This window comes from Aedes aegypti, chromosome 2, assembly GCF_002204515.2.
Source record: "Aedes aegypti strain LVP_AGWG chromosome 2, AaegL5.0 Primary Assembly, whole genome shotgun sequence".
In the NCBI taxonomy this organism is placed as follows: domain Eukaryota; kingdom Metazoa; phylum Arthropoda; class Insecta; order Diptera; family Culicidae; genus Aedes; species Aedes aegypti.
The window spans coordinates 349074630-349096476 of NC_035108.1; the positions used below are offsets into that span (position 1 = coordinate 349074630).

Here is a 21847-nt window from a genome sequence, read left to right on the forward strand (position 1 = left end):
ACCGTCGAGACTGCTTTTCGAGATTTCTTGGCGTATTTTCGGTCATCGGGTTTCTTAATAAAGCAATTGTTTTGATTAAAGCCGACGTTTCGAGCATTTATTTGCTCATCTTCAGGGCAAACTACAATTTTACAAAATTATGGTATTGTTAAAGTCAAGTCCGAACAATAATTAAAATTACTTACATCGTCAATTGCTTTTAAGTCAAGTGGATTTGAACAAACATGGAACGAACAACATTACACTGGAATTACAAATAAATTTCGGACATAATGATATAATTCACATTAACTTTGTATTATTTTAACGGAGCACAAACTTACACAGCTTTCACCCGAGCACATCTAAACAGTTTTAAAAAACAAAATGTTAATGAGTGGCCATCTCAGGGAGTATTCTTCCAGGAATTTGAGCAAAAAAATCTCCAGGAAATGCATAAAGATTTACTCTAAGGAACATACCAGGACTCCTTTAAGAACACTTCTATAATTGTACACAAGAGTTTTCCAGAAATCTCTCAAAATATCTTCCTTCTGATTGCTTTTACCAGAGATTCTTCACAATATTTCTAAATGCATTCTTACAGCAAGTTCTCCAAGGAATGATGCCTATATTTTGGCAAAGATTCTTCGAGCTGTTGCACGACGAATATCGTCACTAAATCTTCCATGAATTCATGGGAGTTTTTGCCAATATTCTTGTATGATTTTTTTTGGTTTATCAGGGTTTATCCATGATTTTTACAATGATCTTTTCTGAAACTATTGAAGGATTTCCATAGTATTACCACATAAATTTCAAGAATTCTTCCCATAATTCCATAAAAATATCTTAAATTACATGAGGGATTTCACAACTAATGTGTTTGCTGCAGAGATTCAGGGATTCCAAAAAAATGTTATCTTCAAGGGATTATTCCATATAAGTAGAAATAGGTCAACATTTGAATTGCTATTTCTCAATTTTTCATAAATTTTCCACTCAAATATGTCTAACACACAGCAGAATTAAGTGTGCATAAAATTAAAAGTTCATAAGAAATAAATCAAACAGGAAAATATTGAGGGTTATTCTTTTTACGTCAAATTTATGAAAATCTAAAATTATCCTGGCGTGATATGATAAAAAAAGTAAATCGTGCTATATTGAAGTGTGATATAATTCTGCAAAATAAGAATGAATAGTGATAAAACCGAAAACCTATCGTGTTATTTCAAATATATTTAAATTGAACTATAAAATCATGTATCATAAAAGGATCTTTCAGTTATATTTGCGAACATCTTTACAATCATTTTTTTCTACGTATTTTCTGAGCGCAGGTTTTAGTTGACGAGTTAAATTCATAAAGACTTCTACAGTCATCTCTCCCTTACTCGATATTGAAGGGACCATCGAGTTAGGGAGGTATCGAGTTACAGAACACAAAAGCAGTGCAACTGCGTTAGAAGGGACCATCGAGTTAGCCATGAAAAGCAACTTTTACTATGGTTCTCTAACTCGATATCGAGATACGGAATATCGAGTAAGGGAGAGTTAACTGTAGTTCATTCATCAATTTAAAAAAAAAAAACCCTGTCAATAAACAATTTTTACATAGGCTTTCCTGACGCCGTGCTTCATCATCGCCAGCAACGGCAAGTACTTGTTCATAACATTGGTGTTGAAAAGGAACACCCAATTCAAGAGCCACCGCGCCAGTGTAAAATTCAGCAACACCTCGTGAATAACCATCAGAATGTTCAACATCACCCTGTCCAACCAACCCATTTCCTTATAAACGGTTTTTGCACCATCTCGCGGTTCGTCATCCCAATAATGATGTCCTGGAACATTTGAAAGTCGCTTGGTCATAAACATGAACGCTTCGTAGTTTAGCAGTATGCTGTAACACCACATCCCTTCAATCATGATCTTGGTCATGTGAACGAACTCCGCACTGGGATTCTGCAAGCTGGGGCGCAAAAAGTGCGCGTTTACGAGGGCCATTCGTTGGGCAGATGTCTCGAAGTCGTCCGTGCAGAGGTTGAATCTGAAAAGGTAGCAATCTGAATAAGTTGGGTACAGTTATTCCTCGAGCGCTAATTTACCTGTCTTCTAATCCAAGCATATAGCCGATAGTACGCCACAGATGTACAAAGCCTTCCACGCCTTCCTGGCTATGTTGGACGCCAAGTTTCTGATGATTGAGTACCACGTACCTAATGGTAGTTCAAATGATGAATTTTATGAATAGTGGTACAAAACAAAGTATATTGAAACCTCTATTTACATAATAAGTCGGGTGTACGCAAATAGATTTTTTTGCAATTTCCCATCGTAATAGGCAAGCCTCGTTGAATAAATGTTTGAGCGCTATTCAAAAAGCGTATGATATCGACAAAATAAAACGCAGTGCAAAGTGATCATTAGGGCGATTCAAATTTTAAAAATGTAAGAAAATCCAATCTCCCATATGATCCCTACCATCCTTACCATAAAATAAGTTTTCTGTGAAATTTTCAGCTTTCTAGGTGGTGATTTAAACGTGGCCCAAAGACAATGTAGGTTTACATTGAAATTACTATGGAGAAATTCTGAGAAATCTTCCAAACACGCTAGTTCTGTAATGTAAGTAGAAACTTATCATCCCATATTGAAAACTCATTCTTCAAACCTTTATGAAGGATGTTGCTGAAGAAAAAAATCTCTTTTGAGCTAATTTTGTTTGGGATTTTTTTACAAGTTTGCAGGGCTATAATCCCATATTAAGCTAAATAATAGCAAACAAACTTATGAATATCTCTTCTGCTACCCATCGGATTAAATTTCTCTCTTCTGCAAATTTATTTATTATGGTTTGAAGAATGAGTTTTTACTTTGAGATAATAAGTTTGTATTTCTATTCTAGAATAGAATATAATAAGTTTGTATTTACATTACAGTACTAGCGTGTTTGGTACATATCCATAGCAATTTCCATATAAACCTACATTGTCTTTGGGCCACCTTTAAGGGCCCTATTTTATAAGTCGAGTCGATCAAAAACGACTCGAATGGAGTCACTGTCGACCAAAAATTTCGCTCGACTTGGCGCTGTCACTCGAGTTTATCGACAGTTGTCACTCTATGTGACTGGATTACTATGGGAGTCACCGGGTGACATCTGAAATATGCATGATTACTTTGATCGACAATGAGCTCAGACGAGTCACATGAATCTGCTCGATTTACAAAATAGACCCCTATATCACCACCTATGAAGCTGAAAATTTCACAGCACACTATTTTTATGGTAAAGGTTGGTTTGCTACTGACAAGAAAAGGAATCGCCTATCTCGATGCGTGGGAAATTTCTTCCAAGAAATGGTCCAGAAAATCACATTTTTCCGATCGCAGTATGCAGTTGAGAAGAAATGTCATTTCAAATGGGGCTCTCTGTAGGAAATTTCTTGACCCATTCAATCAAGAAATTTCTTTACTTTTCTTGAGCGAAACAGCATACTTAGTTTAAGGATGGTAAGGAACAAATGGGAGGTTGATTCTCGAACATTTTTAAATTTTGAACCGCTCTAGTGATCATCTTCACCTCATTTTACGGTAACGTTTGTTGATTCGAAGACCTGTACTCAACGAAGTTCTTGGAACACTCTTATCAGCCTTTGGACTTAAAACTCGATAGATTATGCTTGTTAGAATCTGCTTCATTTTGAACCTTATTTATAAACCATCAAGACTCCTCAAGAAAATTAATTTACGTAATATTAAATGGAGGTTTCATTTTATATACATCATTTTCATTGAAATTTAGAATTTGAGTATTAGCCCTCAGAACTGACTACCACTATACATACTTCGTGTCAAATAGGTATGTCAACTAGTTCAACAACCAAATATGCCAATGATACAAATCTGGTGAATGTTTTTGCGCAAATATTTGAACATCTGGAGTAATCCAACGTGAAACAAGATACTGATTTACCCAACGAATCCAAACTGTGTGATGGCAACGTCCTTCTGCGAAACGAGCATCCTTGAGTTTGCAGTGTTGGCTTTCTTTCCACTGACAGCATGTATCCGACGAACGTATTCCAGTGACTTCCATGAGCTAACAAAGAAAAGAGAAAGTATAAGATTATGTTTAGAATCGATATGTTGCCGTTTGCATTTTTGTATGGCTTTTCTTATTCCCAAAACTTTTTCTATTTTGTTTGATGATTTTATAACAGTGAAATGAGACAAACAAGATATATTGTCGCGCGCCCACTAAATCGGAACGCGCGTGTGGGACACGCGACGTGTGACTCGTTCCCGACATAACTGTCATAATGACATGTGTGGCGCTGCATTCTTACGATGTTTATGAACACAGCGCACCATTCAAATATCAGTCGCGACGCTTAGAGATTAAGAAAAATATATTAAAAAAAAAAGTTTGTCCTTATTTCAGTCGGATCCATAATATTTACTCAGGATCGAATACACTTCCCTTCTTCATAAGGAAATTCTTTCCAGTATACATTTCCTCTGCGATTATGTTTAGGAAAATTCAGATAAAATGCAGAAAACGTTCCAGGAATCCTTCAAAAAAATCTCCAAGGATATTCCAGAAAATGTTTCTGTTCACCAAAGTCCAAGCACTTATCGCTCATAGATTCCAAGTGCTTGCCGTTCTCCTCCAATATGGTCCTGGTCTCTTTACCATAGAGTGCCTCCGTTTTTTTTAGCGTTTTGTACATGGTACACTTGATGCGAGCTTTGTTTTTGGCGCAATCACGACTGGTGAAAATTTTGTTGCTTCACTTTTCATGTGGGTGAACTTCCTCTTAGATTTTCCCAATAAAACCCATATTCTTCGCGAAGCAACCAATCTAACCGGATCTAATGAAAATCGTAACTCGAACGTTAAGCCCGGCTCCATGCATGACGTTTTCAATCATACTATTGAAAAACAGTTCATCACCTGGTCGTAGTTCCCGACAGGATTGGAACGAACTGGAGTGTTTGTTCGCGATTCTGACGCTTTGATGCATTCCGTTTATCGTTGGTCTAATGCAGGCCTGCTCAACCTTTTTGAACCGCGGGCTGAATCGCAGTTACAATTTCATGCAGCGCGTCATTTTTTTTTTTTTCAAACCATAAATATTTCTCGCGTTCAGTATCATAAGGGCGTAACTGCAATGATCGATTTCTCTTCATCGATTTTCTCTTTAGCTAATTACTTCGACGGGTGACCGTTTTCTGTTGCTATTTTCGATTCAGTAGAAAGAATTCATCGTACTTAATCGTGCTGCGTCGTAAAATATTTCGAAAATTGATTAAATTTCTTGTACTTATCGAAAGAGAAAATCGACGAAGAGAAATCAATCACTGCAGATACGCCTGTATGATACTCAACGCGAGATTTGTATGAAATCTGACAAAAGTTAGTAAATGAAGCAACTATTTTTTGCGAAATAGATAAACTTTGCTGCCAAGAATCATGCTTGATGTTGTGAGAGTTTCTTTTGAACTCATGCAATGATGTAGTCCGATAAACTTTGAAGAATCTATCCCAGAATGTTTGGACCCAGGAAAAATATTATTCCCAATTTTATCAGAATCATACTCAGAATTCTGCAAGAATTCCATCTGTTTTTTTTTAAGATTCAGTGTAAAAAGCTTTTTCGAAAATCTTGAACAGAATAAAGCAATAATTTTGTTGGATGGAGCTCACCGGTCGTTGTGGCCGTTACAGGTTCGGATGTCCTTGTAGGCGTTCGATGCTGGAGTTCTTACGGATTTTCTTCTTCATGGTTTTCATCTTCTTCTTCTTCTACAGCTACAGCATCACACATAACATGTAAATGTAAATTGCTATTGGTACTGCTACTATTTCTCACATATGCCCAACATATATCTCTTGAAATATGATTTGGGTGTTCAAGGGTATCTATTCCTTCCTCATAATAGTATTCAACCCCTTAATTAGTTATTGTACCAATCTTCATTCTAAAAATAAAAGAAAATCCTTTTTTAACTAAGCGGCTAATTCAAATTTTATATTTTTAACAGGTTGATAATTTTTCATCTTTGCGACATTTTTCTCATACACACTGATTAATGATTTAATTAAACACATATTTATGAATTCAAGCGAATTATGACTTAAATTGCTTGATGCTCAGAAGACCTTAAGATATTTTTCGATAATAGTACATTCCTCAACCCTCTTACTTATTTCTAACTGCTTTTCGTAAATGTTTTGCGTCATAATAATGAAACAGTGCTTAAAAAATTTTTAATTATTAATTTATCTGACCCAGTGATGTTCTGTAATAACTTTGTTTATTATGGTCCAGATTTATGATTGCACATCACTCATAAAAATATATAGACTATTTGAACCATCCCGAAAGTTTCATTAGAAAAATTACGCGAAAATTTGATTTTTTAATGTCAGCTCCCTACAAAATTCTCTTACCAAGTGGTGACTGTGTGAAGTAGGCGATGGATTTAAAGAAAATTTGTTCTTAGTTTACATCCGTTTGTCTGTGATTAATGTGTATTTTAATGCGCAAATTGCAATGTGTTTTCACAACAGTATAAATCGATAATAACACTGTTCGACAAAAAAATTTTTTGGATGGATCAGGGACGCGTTTATATGGGTCTTGAAGTGCAAGAAAAGTATAGAAAGAGACCGTTTTCAAATGATTTGCAGCACCCCTGGATTATTTTTTGATAAAGCTTGAAAATTTGGCATTTTTAATCACAAAAAGTGTAATAAGAAAAATATCAATATCTTTTTAAATTCAATTATACAACCATTTGTCAAATCAATATTTTTTAGCACTGGAAGACTTCAGGAAAACGTGCACCATTTCAGAAGAATATTGGCATCTATTTTGTATATGAATTTGGAATGTTAACGATCAATAAGCAAGTACGTGAGGATGTGCACCATATAAATACTACTTTTTTTTTTTTTCTATTTCACACATCTGGTTCATTATATGATAATTATTATAGGTTCAAGAAGAAGCTTGATTAAGATTTTATTCTTTGCTCCATTAGATAAATCAATGAGCAATGCAATCCAGTAACATTTGATTTCAACAAGGATACGTCGACTACGGAAAATTTATGTGTCTGTTATAATTATATGGGCTGGTTGGTCCAATAAACTCTTAGCAGTAATACAAAATTAGGTTAGACACTGACATGTAAGTGGTCTTACATGAGCTAGTCGGTTTATCAGGAACCGATGGCGAAGTCTATGAAAATTAAAAATAGATTACCTATCGTGAGGTCCATTTCACAGTGGTCCAGGAATCAGTTTTACGCGAAAGATGCATTTTGAGCTTTAGAATGAAACATTAGACAAAAACGGTCTTATACAAAGTTGTTTGTTTTAGTAAGGTCCTTTGTTTGGTGTTATTGAAAATTAGGGTGGACCACATTTTCATAGAAATTGTGTAACTAACTTTCTTATTTGTAGAAATTATATTATACATACTTCAGCAAAGTTGTAGACCATTCAATTTCCAGCAACTTAGCTAAAAAAGTTTGTATCTCTCAAATTTACAGATTTAGAGCATTTTTCCTACGGTGACATAGGGTGGTCCGAACAAAACTGATTTTCTGGCTCTAGAGTTTTCAATTCAAATTTCTCATCAAAGTAGTCTATGAAACACTTTTAGAGCTTTGAAAAATGCGTAATTTGATGAGTGAAGAAACTCGCTGTCTCCTTCCGTTTGGGAGTTATTGTTGTTTTTCTCTCAAAAACATGCCTACTTTGATTGTGAATATCTCTGATTGGGGTAAACATAAAACATATCTTTTGACGGCATTCGAAAGATAAAATAAAATTGTAAAATTGTATACCATATCAAAAATTACAGATGTGTTATTTTTGTAACTCTTATAAATTGTCTTGAAATACAAATATTTTTTATCACAAAAACTTCAATAACTTTTGAACTAAAATAGATATCAACAATCTTTCAATAACACCAAACAAAGGGCCTTACTAATACAAACAACTTTGTATAAGACCGTTTTTATCTAATGTTTCATTCTAAAGCTCAAAATGCATCTTTCGCGTAAAACGGATTCCTGGACCACTGTGAAATGGACCTCACGATAGGTAATCTATTTTTAATTTTCATAGACTTCGCCATCGGTTCCTGATAAGTCGGTTTATCAGGAACCGATGGCGAAGTCTATGAGCTTCAAAGCTCATGAAAGACCACTTACATGTCAGTGTCTAACCTAATTTTGTATTACTGCTAGGAGTTTATTGGACCAACCAGCCCATATAATTATAACAGACACATAAATTTTCCGTAGCCGTCGTATCCTTGTTGAAATCAAATGTTACTGGATTGCATTGCTCATTGCTTTATCTAATGGAGCAAAGAATAAAATCCTAATCAAGCTTCTTCTTGAACCTATAATAATTATCATATAATGAACCAGATGTGTGAAATAGAAAAAAGTAGTATTTATATGGTGCACATCTTCACGTACTTGCTTTATGATCGTTAACATTCCAAATTCATGTACAAAATAGATGCCAATATTCTTCTGAAATGGTGCACGTTTCCAGGAAGTCATCCAGTGCTAAAAAATATTGATTTGACAAATTCGATGGTTGTATAATTGAATTTAAAAAGATATTGATATTTTTCTTATTACATTTTTTGTGATTAAAAATTTTCAAGCTTTATCAAAAAACAATCCAAAGGTGCTGCAAATCATTTGAAAACGGCCTCTTTCTATATTTTTCTTGCACTTCAAGACCCATATAAACGCGTCCCTGATCCATCCAAAAATATTTTTTTTGTCGAACAGTGTAATTTAGACAAACAAAAACGTAGCTCATATCATTGCACAATTTGGTTTGTGTATGGCAATGCGTAATTTGCAAATTGTTGTGTAATATTGTCAACCTCAAATGACCTTTTAAGCAACGTGCTCTATGGGATTTAATGTGCAAAGATAATAAAAAGTAACTAATTGCTGTGTGTTTCTGCTTGGTGACCTGATCATTTATCCAAACCAAATTAGTACTTTGAAGTTGAAAAAAAATGATAGTCATGAATCATTAATGAAAAGCTGCTGTAAATCACGTAGAAACAACACAAACAACATCCCCCCCTCAACCCCTTCACTCACTTGGATCCCTGTCGCAGTTCCTCCTGGTACCAATTCAGCGTGTGGAGCACAGTCAATACGTAGCGCTTGTAAGCCTTCGTTAGGGTTGCCGATCGCTCGGTGAAGATAATCACATCCAGTATCGAGGGCACGGCAAGCACCGATATAAGGCCGCAAAATCCGGCCGTAACGATTGCCGTCAGATTATCTCGGAAGTACCGCTGACCTCTTTGAAAGAATCGATTTACAAGCTCATTTGCTTTCGAATTTGTTCAAAACTACAGTCACCCCCACAGTTGTGGGTAACCCACAGATATGGATCAGTAGAGGATTCACTATAAAATTTATCAACAAAACATAAATTCAAAATCATTCGAAAAATAATACATGATGCCTTCGTGAACTGTTAACTTCAAAAAAAAGCTTTGTGATCAATTATAACGGATTTTCAAACCACTAGTCAAAACGTTGGAAGTTACATAACTATCCCGCTTTCATTACGTTTGATCAGAAAAGCCGCGAGAAGAGGGATTTATTTATACATATACTTCGCAGATGAATGGCTGTTATAGTTTTCTGATGCATAATTAAGATCCTTCTTCCCACAGTGTTGGAATTTCGATCGAAATCGACACTTTTTCGTTGATAATCGCCATTTTTGAGGTGTACTCCCAAAAACAACTATATTCTACACAGCTAGGGAGGTAATTTTAGTTTGTGCTGCGTCACCATGGTAATTAATCATATTTTGTTCAGAAAAATGAACCTTAGTAGATCCATAACTGTGGAGTGACTGTATAAAAATACTACATTTACACACCGTTTGAATTTTTCCTCATCGAACCAGGGCGGCAAATGGATCTCGTATGTGTAAATGTCCGCATCAATTGGCGTAATAGCACCATCGTTGATTAGGGTCTCGACAAAGATGGTTTGATGGAAAAAGATAACCGACTTCGGCCTTTTCTAGGCGACACGAACAGCGCAGCTCTGGTGAGTCAAAAGAATAGAAATATTAGAAATTAGAACGCTATTGTCGCTGCAAACCTTGTGACCAACATCTAGTGGGCATAACTTAAGGTGAGGATGAATCGAAGCCAAAGTTCAATTTTTCAAAAGCACGAATCTGGAAAACCAAACATCCGTTTAAGCTGAAAACTTAATCGATTGGTCACTAGCTGGTGGTGACCAATCGATTAGGTTTTCAGCTCAAACGGATGTTTGGTTCTCCAGATCCGTGCTCTTGAAAATTTAAACTTTGGCTTCGATACATCTTCACCTTAAAGGTGGTACTCAAAGTGTCAAAATTATTTTAATTTAATCATAGTAACATGTTTTCGAAATCAAAACAACAGTTCTTGGCAACGTACTTGCGTGTTGTGTTTCATTGAAACAATTTGTTTTTCGTATGCCCTGAAGATCTCCAGGCAAAAGATAACAAAAAATCGCTGTCGTTCCACAGGTGATTAATTTTTATGCATATGGATTACCCAAAAGCGTAATTGAATTGCTCCTTACATTTACATAGATTGAATGCTTTAACCAATGGCAAGACGGATGCCGACTATCTCTGTGCTCCCGGTACTTTTCAACCTGCTGCAACTCGACTCTGTATGGTGAAACTGTGGAGACATGTACGAGGAAAGCGCAAGGATCAATTAGGACAATTGCAGTTGTTTAAGATGAAGATGAATCGAAGCCAAACTTCAAATCTGGAGAACCGAACACCTGTTTGAGTAGAAACCTTAATCGATTGGTTACCACCAGTTAATGACTAATCGATTAAGTTTTCAGCTTGAACTAATGTTTGGTTCTTCAGATTTGAGCTTTTGAAAATTTGAGAATTGGCTTGGATTCATCTTCACCTAAAACTGTTCATTATTCAGTAGCTTCTCATTCCCATAGCATCTGTCTTCTAACATCAGTCAAAATTCTTAAATAGTTTAAGTAATATAATATGACGGACCAAAAGTTGAAGATAAAGCAAATAAACGTTGTTTTATTTCAATGAAAAATTGAGTACAAATTCTTTTACATATTACGCATACGTGTATCCGAGCGAATTCTGAGTGTCGTTTTCCGATTCGTTCTGCCGTTAGAAACGTTAAACAAACTAGCACCAACTCGGTTTGGGAGTTTTTATCCATCTCTTTTGTTTCAACGATTAGGATTTGGCTTCACTTACATCCCGCATTTCACTTTCAGGATACGAAAAGATGTACAAAACAAAACAATCGTTTTGACACTTTGAGTACCGGTAGATTGCGCCAATAGAAAATCAAGGCTACTGTGGTTCATTCATTCCCATCACAACCATCGTATGGAAGGAACAGCGCCTCTAGCGTTCTATATTTAATATTTCTATTGTCAAAAGCCAACTAAAACGTAACGTTCTCCTAGTGGCCACCAGATGTCGAAATGTTCGTTTATGACATTTACACTTAAAAAAAGATACACAGCCACACGGGTTCGTTCGATATTCCCAATTATCTCTGAATACCATAAAAAGTAAGAAAAATAAAAAGAAACCAGCACAGGAGTGGTTTTTTAGCATTACACAAATTTTGTGTTGGTTTAGAAGAGCCAGATTTTGTGTTGGTCGTACTCAATTCTGTGTATCTTTCTTTTAAGCGTGTTTGTTTTGATTTCTTCCTCTTGCTCATCGTTGCACAATGATTTGCATTTAGCCGAAAATAAAGTTTACGCGCTTTTCACTCAACAGATGGCAGTAGTGTTACTTGAATAGTGTGTCGTCGGCAAAATGTATGGAAAAATAAAGAGTCGGTCATCTTATTCCTTTTAACCATCTTTGGTCTCGATGTAATGCAAATTCTCTGCATCCTTCCGGTTGGAAGCAGATTCCAGCACTATGTTTTCTCTTTCGGATGAACTCATTGAGACGATGATATCCCGATATGAGGGCGATTGCTCCAAAAAGTACTCAAAGTGTACTACTGGCTCTGTTTTGAGCAGCCCGATGCTACACAGGTGAGCTAACGAATCTCACTAATGTGAGCGGACGAACAGACAGGGATTGAATCCTGAGAAAATTGAGAGAATCTCTCACGTATCGCTCTCTGTAACTATCATAACATGCTGCACATTTTGAGAGACTGTTTATCGTATACTGCTACAAGTTTGATCAGATTGGGGGGATAGTAGTACATGATAAAACCACTCTAAACATGCTCCAAGCCTGGGGGACACTGTTGTTATTGGAAGTTCGTGGATTGTTTATCGTGCCAGTAAAGAAAAACACCTATCCCCAACGGTAAACAAGCGAGAAAAATGAATTTTTTCATCGCTCTCTCGTTGGGGCTCTTGCTCGCTGCTTCCATTTATCAGACTTGTTACACCTTGCGATACAATGACGATCGTGGACCGCAACAGATGGGATGTTTTTCTTTGCTTGCTTTGATCGTGCTTCATTCTCAAATGAGAGCGAATTCTGCAACGCCTGCGAACAGATATATGCTGTACTGTAAAATTGCGACTACTCGAAGTCGCGTCGCGTAGAGCTTATAATTGCGCATTGTGGATACAGTATTGGACAATATATTTGGTACTTTTTTATTTTCATTCAAAATACCCAAAATATTGCACCCAAAATATTGCAGAGCTCGTTCTGAGTTGTTTATGGTTTGATTTGGATGAAATTTTCGTAACAGTTGAGACTAATTTAAATATTCTTTCCTTACCGGGTACAAAACTAATGACGTTAGATCAAAGTATTTTATTAAGCTATTTAGTTGTACATTTTGATCAGATAGTTTTCTAAAGTGTGTGTTGAGCAGGTCTTTCAGATTCTAATTACTATCGTCAATATATTATTTTTTTGTGAAAAACTTCACTTTATTCCTTTACGCAGGTATGTTAGCAGCAGAGTGTCTTAAAATAGGAACTTTAGATACCTTAGTTGGAAAATGAGGCCAAAAATTTTCCGAACACTAACAAAAAAAGACTGAAAAAAATCCCGGAATTTCATCTAATACTAATTGAAATATTTGCCCAAAAAATGTCTTTATTGTTTTTTTCTTCGACCTTCTTATGGAATTCCTTCATGAATTTAGTTCAAAATACTTTCAAGAACAAGAGATGAATCAGCCTATAGCTTAAAATTTCGATTATAAGGAAATGGAGGATATGAATGGAATTTTCCGACCGTCTCTTTCTCATGATAGCTCCAGAGCTCCATTAATTTTTACGAGCCTAAGACAAACCGAATCAAATTAATAATATACAACAGTTATTAGAATATGATTGATATTCAGAAGTTTAATCCATATTGAGGTACCGTAATCCGGGGTATCATTGATCAGCGGGGTAACATTGATCGGAATGACTCATCTCGTAAAAAGTTCGTATCATCATTTATTGATGAAATATTTCCAAAGCATGAATTGCGCTTCTCTTTCTTATACTCATGAGCTAATGAAAATTAAGATGTTTGCAAAAATTGCATTTAGTTCATGCGTAAATTTAACAACTTTTTGAAACAACGATTTAAATGGTTAAGGATGACCCTACCGAAGATTCATTTCTCACATAAGTTGTGCAAGCGATATGAGAAGGGAAATTGTGATTTTTACTAAAAATGGCATCGCCAAAAACGATTCCGTTGTCAAAACTTTTATAATAATGTTAGTTCAGGCAACTTTAACGAATTACTGTTAAGAAAGTAGAATTTCCTTAGGAAATTGCCTACCTTTAGGCGTATTACGCGGTTCGAGGGGTTTTAAATTTTAAAATAACCCAAAAAGTGAATGACTTGTAAGCATTTGGTGATCATATTCGGCTTCAGAAGCCATGATTTAAGTAAGTAACGACAAATTTAATATTACCGAACGTTGTTAACATAAGTGATCAATGTTACCCCATATCAGCTAAATCAAAAAATCGCCTAAAACATTTTTATAAACATGCTTAAATCTTTCAAGAAACAAAATGCAGTATATGGTTACAAGCTATTGATGGTAGTACTTGTTTTAAAAATATAAAACTTGCAATATTTGCATTTTCAAATGAAATATTTAAGATATATCCTAAAAACTGATCAATGTTACCCCGGATTACGGTACCTGAAAAAAATATAAAAATTTTCTACAAAAACTCTGGAATAAATCCTTTGGGTTTATTCCTGTGTCAAACTGGAATTAGTAGAAAATTCTTCGAAAAATCCTGGGATAGCATTTGGGAAGATTTTCAAAACAATACTCGTGGAAATTCGAATCAGAGTTCACTACAAGGTGAGAGAAAACAGTGACTATAGAGACCATTTTAGTTGGAAAAGAGACTTTAAAGCCCATCTAAAAGAGTCTTTTAGAGGCTTGTACTAAAATAGAGACCAAGTCTCTAAAGAGATGTCTGCTACCAAGCCCTCCATACGTTATTGCTTTTAAACGCGTCAAACTGTTTGACTCAAACAAAACAAAAAACACAAAAATATAGGTTAAAATTAAATGTATAACTAGAAGGGGTGTGCAGTGTTGATAGACTCACACTCAAAATCTCAATCAATACGCTCTCCCGTGAGAGCAAACTCATTAGAGATCTGATCCGCAAATCTCACGCTTGAGATTTTGATGCAAAATCAACTCAATCAACTCAAACCGTAAAAAATGATTCAGTCGCAAAACCCGGCAAAAACTCGTGAAACCCGAATGTTGTTGTTTACGTTAGAAAGGATTAACATAATTTTACCAGACTAACAAGAAAATATTGCCGTGTGTGAGTAAACTGTGGAAATACGAGGCAATGAGTTAAAAAGGTGAGCCAACTCATCCATGATTTTTTGACTGCTGAGTTGCATGATTGACAACTCACGCATGAAAAATCTCAAGCGTGAGTTTTGAGAAATTGAGTTTTTCACAACACTGGGGGTGTGATAACCAAAACGTTGCAAATGCCTTGTCCAATACTGTAGATAAAGGGGATTCCCATCGCCCACTATAGTAGGTGAAGGATGGGACGCAGCTCTTCAAATCACAGTTTGCTATTTCAGCTGAGCCGGGTGTGGAACTGAGATGGTAGGCAGTTGAAATCAATTTAGGCGGCATCCACAAATTACGTAACGCTCTAGGGGGAGCCTACTCCCAAGTAGGCCCAAGCGTTACGACTCATACAAAAATTTGAAAGCGTTACGGACGGGGCGAGGGGATCAAAAATTTGCAATTTTAGCGTTACGTAATAAATGGACGCTGCCTTACGAGGTGAATGTAAAATTGTATCTAAATAACAATGTATTGCTAATTTCACTTTGAATGCTGTCCACAGGTATATGTAAATTATTTTTTTAAGGCACATATACGTTAATGCTTTGGGGCCTTCCTTAGCCGAGCGGTCAAAGTCCACGGCTACAAAGCTAAGCCATACTGAAGGTGTCTGGGTTCGATTCCCGGTCGGTCCTGGATCTTTTCATAATGGAAATTTTCTTGATTTCCCTGGGCATAGAGTATCATCGTACCTGCCACACGATATACATATGCCAAAATGGCAACTTTGGCAAAGAAAGCTCTCAGTTAATAACTGTGGAAGTGCTCATAAGAACACTAAGTCTAGAAGCAGGCTCTGTCCCGGTGAGGACGTAATGTCAAGAAGAAGAAGAAGAAGAAGAAGAAGAAGAAGACGTTAATGCTTCCAGCGAGCGATTTGCCCTTTGAAGGAAGCATCACATTAGGCAACGGACTAGCATGCATACCCAATGGTACAGTCGAAAAACATTATTTCTCTGAACTCTCCAAAATTCTTTATGTGAACGATATTCAATTCGCAATAACCATCACTCTTACCATACTTTTCACTCACTTGGATCCTGATTGGAGCTCTTCAGTGTACCAACTATAGATATGTAGCACAGTTCGGTAGTAACGTTTGTACGCCGCTTCAGGAGTCGAAGAACGTTTGGTGAACATCAACATCCGTAGTATAGGCAGAACGGCATATACAGTCAGCAGCCCGCACATGTGGGCCGTCATAATCGCCACATAGTTATCGAGAAAGAACCTTTGACCACTGGCCAATCGTATGAATGCAATGAGAATAATGAACCGAGTGCTGATTCAAGTATGCGTCGTTTAAAACAAACCGTTCGAATTTATCCCGATCAAACCATGGCGGTAGATCCATTTGAAAATGAACATTATGTTTGTCCACTGCGATCTTTTCAGCGATGTTTGTTAATTCTTCTAAATAGTTTGAACTGCATGTTTTACGCATTGCGAAGCAGTTCGGTCTTCAATTAAATGTAAATAAAATTGCACTACACAACAAAGTTACGGAACTGGCGCAAACGACTGAAACGTACTGAACTCAACTGAGCTGATCGTATACCCGTACAGGCTTAGCCGAGCCCGGTAGAAAGAAACGTGATCACAGAATAAACTATGTCTGATGTTTGAGCTGCATATTTGTATCATTGGCGTTATTGTCGAATAAGAGTTGATTTTGTGAACTTTTGGCGACATTGGTCATTCTTCACAATTTATTTTTTGCAATATCTCATTGTAATAGAATGTTTTTCATCACGCCTATCTGTCAAGAAACAGCCTACATTCCTGCAATGAAGTATGCAGTGCGGAAATAGTCATTACGCGACTGAAACCAGTGCTGTAATGTTTCATTACGCAACGGTTTCTCATTACCCAACTGTTTTGAATTGCGTAATGAATCATAACACAACAACACGCATTCCGATATGATTTCTGATACCCACAAGTGGTCTTCTACGAAATTGCAAAAAATGTTGAACTCGTCATAATTATCCTACTCGGCAAGCCTCGCAGGACGACTCGTGCTGTAAAAATCATCATTCTGCAACTTGTTCCGTAAACTACTATTTTTCGTCTGTATTTAAGAACATAAGTCGAAATATCCTTTCGACATCACTAGAATGATGAAATGCGTCTAATGTGACAATCCTTTTACGGTAGAATGAGAAACCTGAGACCAACTATTGTTCTGCTCTACAGTTCTTGAATTTTTTGACACTACTAAAAAAATAGAACGAATAGGAATTGATTTGATGGGAACAACTTTTAACGCGAAGCAAGGAACAAGATTTGCAGCATAGAATGTATTACCAAATTGACCAAATTGAACATTCTCATAATTCTTGGAGTCCAACTAAAAATCTGTTTCATGCCTAACATCTTATTAGATATCATTTGATGGTTTCATTTACAGTTCGCAATGGATCTTGTGAGGAATCACCCAAAGATCTTATATGATCCTCAAATGTTAGGTATTTGTTGAATTATCGTGCAATAAATTAATTCAAGAATTCTTCGAAGAATTTGAATAATTTATTCCAGAAATTGTTCATGGGAGAAGCTCTATTTCTTCATTTATTTTTCTCAATATCTCAAGATATGTTTCTGCTTCTCAATTTTTCAACAGAAGTTTATCATTGAATTCATCATTGAATTTATATGAAGCTTCATTAAAAATTTCACAAAAATTTTCTTTCATGATATCTTTTAGAACTCATCTATGGAATCCCGACATTTTTTCCAAAACACAAGTGATGTTTTAAAACTTCAAGCAAATAAACATATCAGGAAGTTTAAAGGAATTCCTTCAAGTATTAGTCTAAGATGGGTTTTTATTTTGTCCCTGAAAAGATTCGTACAGCTTTTTTCATTAGATATCTTCAGAAATTGATCCTGATAATTTTCTCGGGATTCAGCTTTTAATAACTCTATATAGTCTTTCAAAAAACGGGACGGGGTTGGTGGTCTGATGGCTACCGCTCCTGCTTCATATGCAGAAGGTCATGGGTTCAATCCCAGGCCCGTCCCTCTCCTCGTACTTTGTAGTTGTATATCTCCCACTTGCTTCTATCTTCCATTCTAAATATATCACACTCAAACTATTCGTTCATAGCAAACGGTAGAACAAGAGACGGACAAGAAACCGTTTCCCTAACGCTTCCTACTTCCACGCGCACGCCTTTCTTACGCCTGATACATAGGCAGTCTGCTAACCACAAAAGCAAACCTCTCTGCCATGCCTTTCCCCCAATCCATACACTCCCGCATGAACTGGCGTGGATGCAGTGGAATATACGGTCTACGTGGGAGCCAGTTCAATGCATCATCAATTCCTCCCCCTTCCCCTCATTGGTCTGCATTCTGACGTGGCAGGCGCCATTATAGCCTAAAAATAGAAGATCACCAGCACTTATACACTGAGGATGCCTGTTAGTCCCAAGCAGTCATTCGGTTGGTTCCTTGTGTAAGTGCAGCTGATCTGGCGATACTGGAGTAGCATCCACGGGCGGCCAATCAAGCTCAAGCTCAAGCTCAATATAGTCTTTCAAAAAACGGTAATTCTTGATGAAATACAATCTGCGACTAATAAAAAAATGTTCTAAGAAACATATGTGTTCTCTAGAATACCCTTTAAAGAAAAAAGTTTTTAAATTCAACGGAACACCACCTGTGCCTTAGGGTAAGAAAAAGCTCTCACAATTTCATCTCAATTGGTTGCTCCACCAGTTGGCGTGTACAATATTCGCTTCAAATATATTTGAAATTGCTCCCATACTCGCAAAACAGTTCCATCAAGAAAATTCTCATGTCGAGAAAAATGCAACATTAATGCAAATGTTTTGTCACACAGTTCCTGATAGGGAAATATTCTGGTGGCATTACTAAACACAGTATCATTGCAGTATAAGAAAATGTTCAACTACTGTAATATAAAAATCGTTTTTGCTCCACGCTGTTCATTCGATTCTAGATCAATTTCTGAATGTTCTCAAAAAATTTGAGCTCATTGGATGAAAACTGAAACTGCACAAGCCCTTCAAAGTTTATTGGGTGTGCTATCTTTCGCGCCAGATGCAGCATTGTTGCCTGTTCAGAAGTTACATGAGCACTGTGGAAGAGTTTGCTATTGGGTATAAATCAGTAACTAATTACTGAGGCATCCGATTTGAAAACGGTCTTCGGCAAAGTTGTAGCTAACAAATGTATCTCATAGTAGCAACTTAACTCAATTCCCCAAGAGCACATGGGCAAACACCTCGACCGATTGAATGAATTGAATGCTATTTACATAGCAATTTCCATATAAACTTTGAAAGGCGTGTGCAGTCTCCCGAATGAGCTCAAATTTTGGGAGGACACTCAGAATTTGATCTAGTCTCGAATGAGCGGTGTAGAGTAAAAACGATTGTTTGAACCACTCTAATAACTATCCGGTTGTTTTTGACGCCCGAAACCTAAATTCTGCCATATGGGACTTGTTATCCAAGAATTTCTCGCGCCAAACGCAAATATACCCGCATACCAGTCTCACTACTTGGGACTCGCTTGCTTTTTATCGCCTCACCCTGACACTTTTTAAAACTACAATAGATTTCAAGACATTTTTCCTCTTGCAGTTGTTAGTAATCGCTTCTTTTAATTTCAATGGTTCCTCGAAAATCCGGTGGTGAAAGTGCAGAAGATTTTCCTGACCCCTGCGGACGGCCCATACTAAACATTCCTTAGATTCAGTTGCATCGCTTGTGATTTCAAGCATGCCAATTTTTAAACAATCTATTGACGACAAGTTGTGGAAACCCAACAAACATTTTTACTGAACAAGAGTTGAAGAAATCACTCTCTAACATATATCTGATGAGTAAACTATTGTTCATCTACTAATGTTACTTGGGAAGACGGTGTAGTGGTTAGAACACACGCCTTTCACGCCGAGAACCTGGGATCGAATCCCATCCCCATTTCAGTGACGACTTCCTTCGGAAGGGAAGTGAAGCCGTTGGTCTCGAGATAAACTAACCCAGGGCTAAAAATCTCGTTAATAAAGATAAAAAAAAAAGTTGTGGAAAATTTGCTAGATATGGATAAACCATCTTGAACCATCTTATTTCTCAGCATCAGTTATCGCAATTACTCAATTTTACCATCCCATTTCCACGGAATTCGAGCAAATCTACTCCTCTTATTATTTCTTTAAACTTGTATCGTATTCTGCATCATATTTGAAAGAGAAATCATACTAATTTTCTTACTTATAAGTTTATACAAATATTCTTACTTGAGATGAAGATTTTTTTTTCAGAATGCCTTCTGGTGCGATATGTTGTAGAGCCACATATACATAATTTATCCTAGCGATCCTCTAAATAAAAAAAGCAAAATGGCCTACCTCTGACCCATTGCTATACCATTGCAAATGCATTATGCTTCGACATTCGGAATCTTCGGCAGGCTAATCTTCCAAAGACATTAAGGGTGAAGGGCTTTGGACATGTATTGACAAACATCCATAAACTCTTGGTTGTAAACAAGGATTTGAACATAGTATAAACCTGAAAATTTGAGAGGATGATTAAGATATATCCCCAAACCAGATTTCATCACCAAAACTCGTAATAATTTGCTCATTTGGTTAAAATAATTGAATTTCTGATAAATATCAAGGAATTCCTTAGGAAATTGCATACATTTAGGCGTTTTCCGCGTAATTCTTGAAATTTAACTGTTCAATATTTATATGAATATTGTATTGTTAAGAATTTAACAAGCATATTCGGATTCAGGGAGCTCGAATTTATTAAGAAGAGTTGTTTTGGAAACTAACAATAAACGCATTGACAAGTGATCGATTTCACCCCGAAATGAGATTCCCCGATTTTTATTTTAGAGATATTTGTTAGCACTAAAATGACATTTGTTAGAAAATTTCGGTACGTGAGCCGATGAGGCTCACCTTTGTACTTGTTTTCCTGCATTTAGTTGTTCGGCATTGTCAACATTATAGAAAACAGACGAGAAAAATCGTGAAAAGTGATCAATTTCATCCGAAATTACGGTACGCTAATCAACTACTGAATAATCATATTATTCAGCTGCTGTTTAGTGCTGACCCAAGCTGAGTTCAGTCGGCTATTTTTAGCGCACAGTGAGAAAATTTATATCGATGATGGTCAAAATAATGATTATTTACACAAAGTAAAATCAGTCGGAAATAATTAATCTAATTTCATAATAAGTTTTAATTTGTTTTTTTTTTTTTTAACTTCAAGATATGCAGCAAAGAAATAGTTCTTGGTATGATTATATTTAAATCATTTGAAGGGTTCTAAGCACTATGCACCTGAATAGAAATATATTCGAATAACTTGATGTGCGGAATTTTTATTTTCAGGAATGTCCAAGTACATAAATAGTTTTTCATAGATCGCAGTATTTATTTAGTTGTGAAGAAATGCCATTTGAAATGTGACTTGCTATTAAAAATTTATTTAATCAATTCTGTCAAAGAAATTTCCGCTTTTCTTGTACGGAATAACATCCCGAGCAGTTGAAAAAAGCTTAGCAATAGCAAATTATAATATGGATAGCTAAAAGTGATATTAACTTGATATATATGATATAATAGATCTGGAAATGATATCTACAATAAACTACTAGAACCAAATTGACATGTCATATTTAGATTCTGTAAGATTTGACCAATAGCTGCGAGCTATACATTAGATTCTATTCATTAGGATTTTATAAAATACTTATTCATTAGGATTTTATAAAATACTTATTCATTAGGTTTTTATAAAATACTTATTCAGCTCTTAATCATTTTTTTTATTAGTATCATTCCAAACATTACATTTATTATTTCGTATATCTAGGTGTTCTGTGTTATTAGGCAACACAATCATCCTAATTTGGTAAAACAAATATAAGATTTTATTAACATTTTGTTAACAACATATTTCAGG

General features: G+C 36.0%; 1 protein-coding gene and 1 long non-coding RNA gene across 4 annotated transcripts; one reads left to right on the forward strand and one right to left on the reverse strand.

Moving 5' to 3' along the window:
* Positions 1 to 1281: 1281 nt before the first annotated feature.
* Positions 1282 to 16416, reverse strand: LOC5577104. 3 transcript variants are annotated; one of them, XM_021846232.1, is made up of 6 exons: positions 11937 to 12128; positions 9938 to 10040; positions 9139 to 9345; positions 3962 to 4087; positions 2091 to 2201; positions 1282 to 2032 (listed from the first exon to the last, which is right to left on the reverse strand). In XM_021846232.1, exons 1-6 carry the CDS (start codon positions 12010 to 12012, stop codon positions 1579 to 1581), a joined length of 1077 nt encoding a protein of 358 aa, XP_021701924.1. In that variant the 5' UTR covers positions 12013 to 12128; the 3' UTR covers positions 1282 to 1578. The 3 variants fall into 3 exon arrangements, with proteins under 3 accessions (XP_021701924.1, XP_021701926.1, XP_021701927.1); XM_021846234.1 differs by lacking the exons at positions 9139 to 9345; positions 9938 to 10040; positions 11937 to 12128 and adding exons at positions 15922 to 16128; positions 16202 to 16416; XM_021846235.1 differs by lacking the exon at positions 9139 to 9345 and having other exon boundaries at positions 11937 to 12130.
* On the forward strand, positions 10042 to 10823 carry LOC110676844. The gene is made up of 2 exons (XR_002500773.1): positions 10042 to 10197; positions 10445 to 10823. It is a non-coding gene; the product is annotated as an uncharacterized LOC110676844 (long non-coding RNA).
* Positions 16417 to 21847: the final 5431 nt, after the last annotated feature.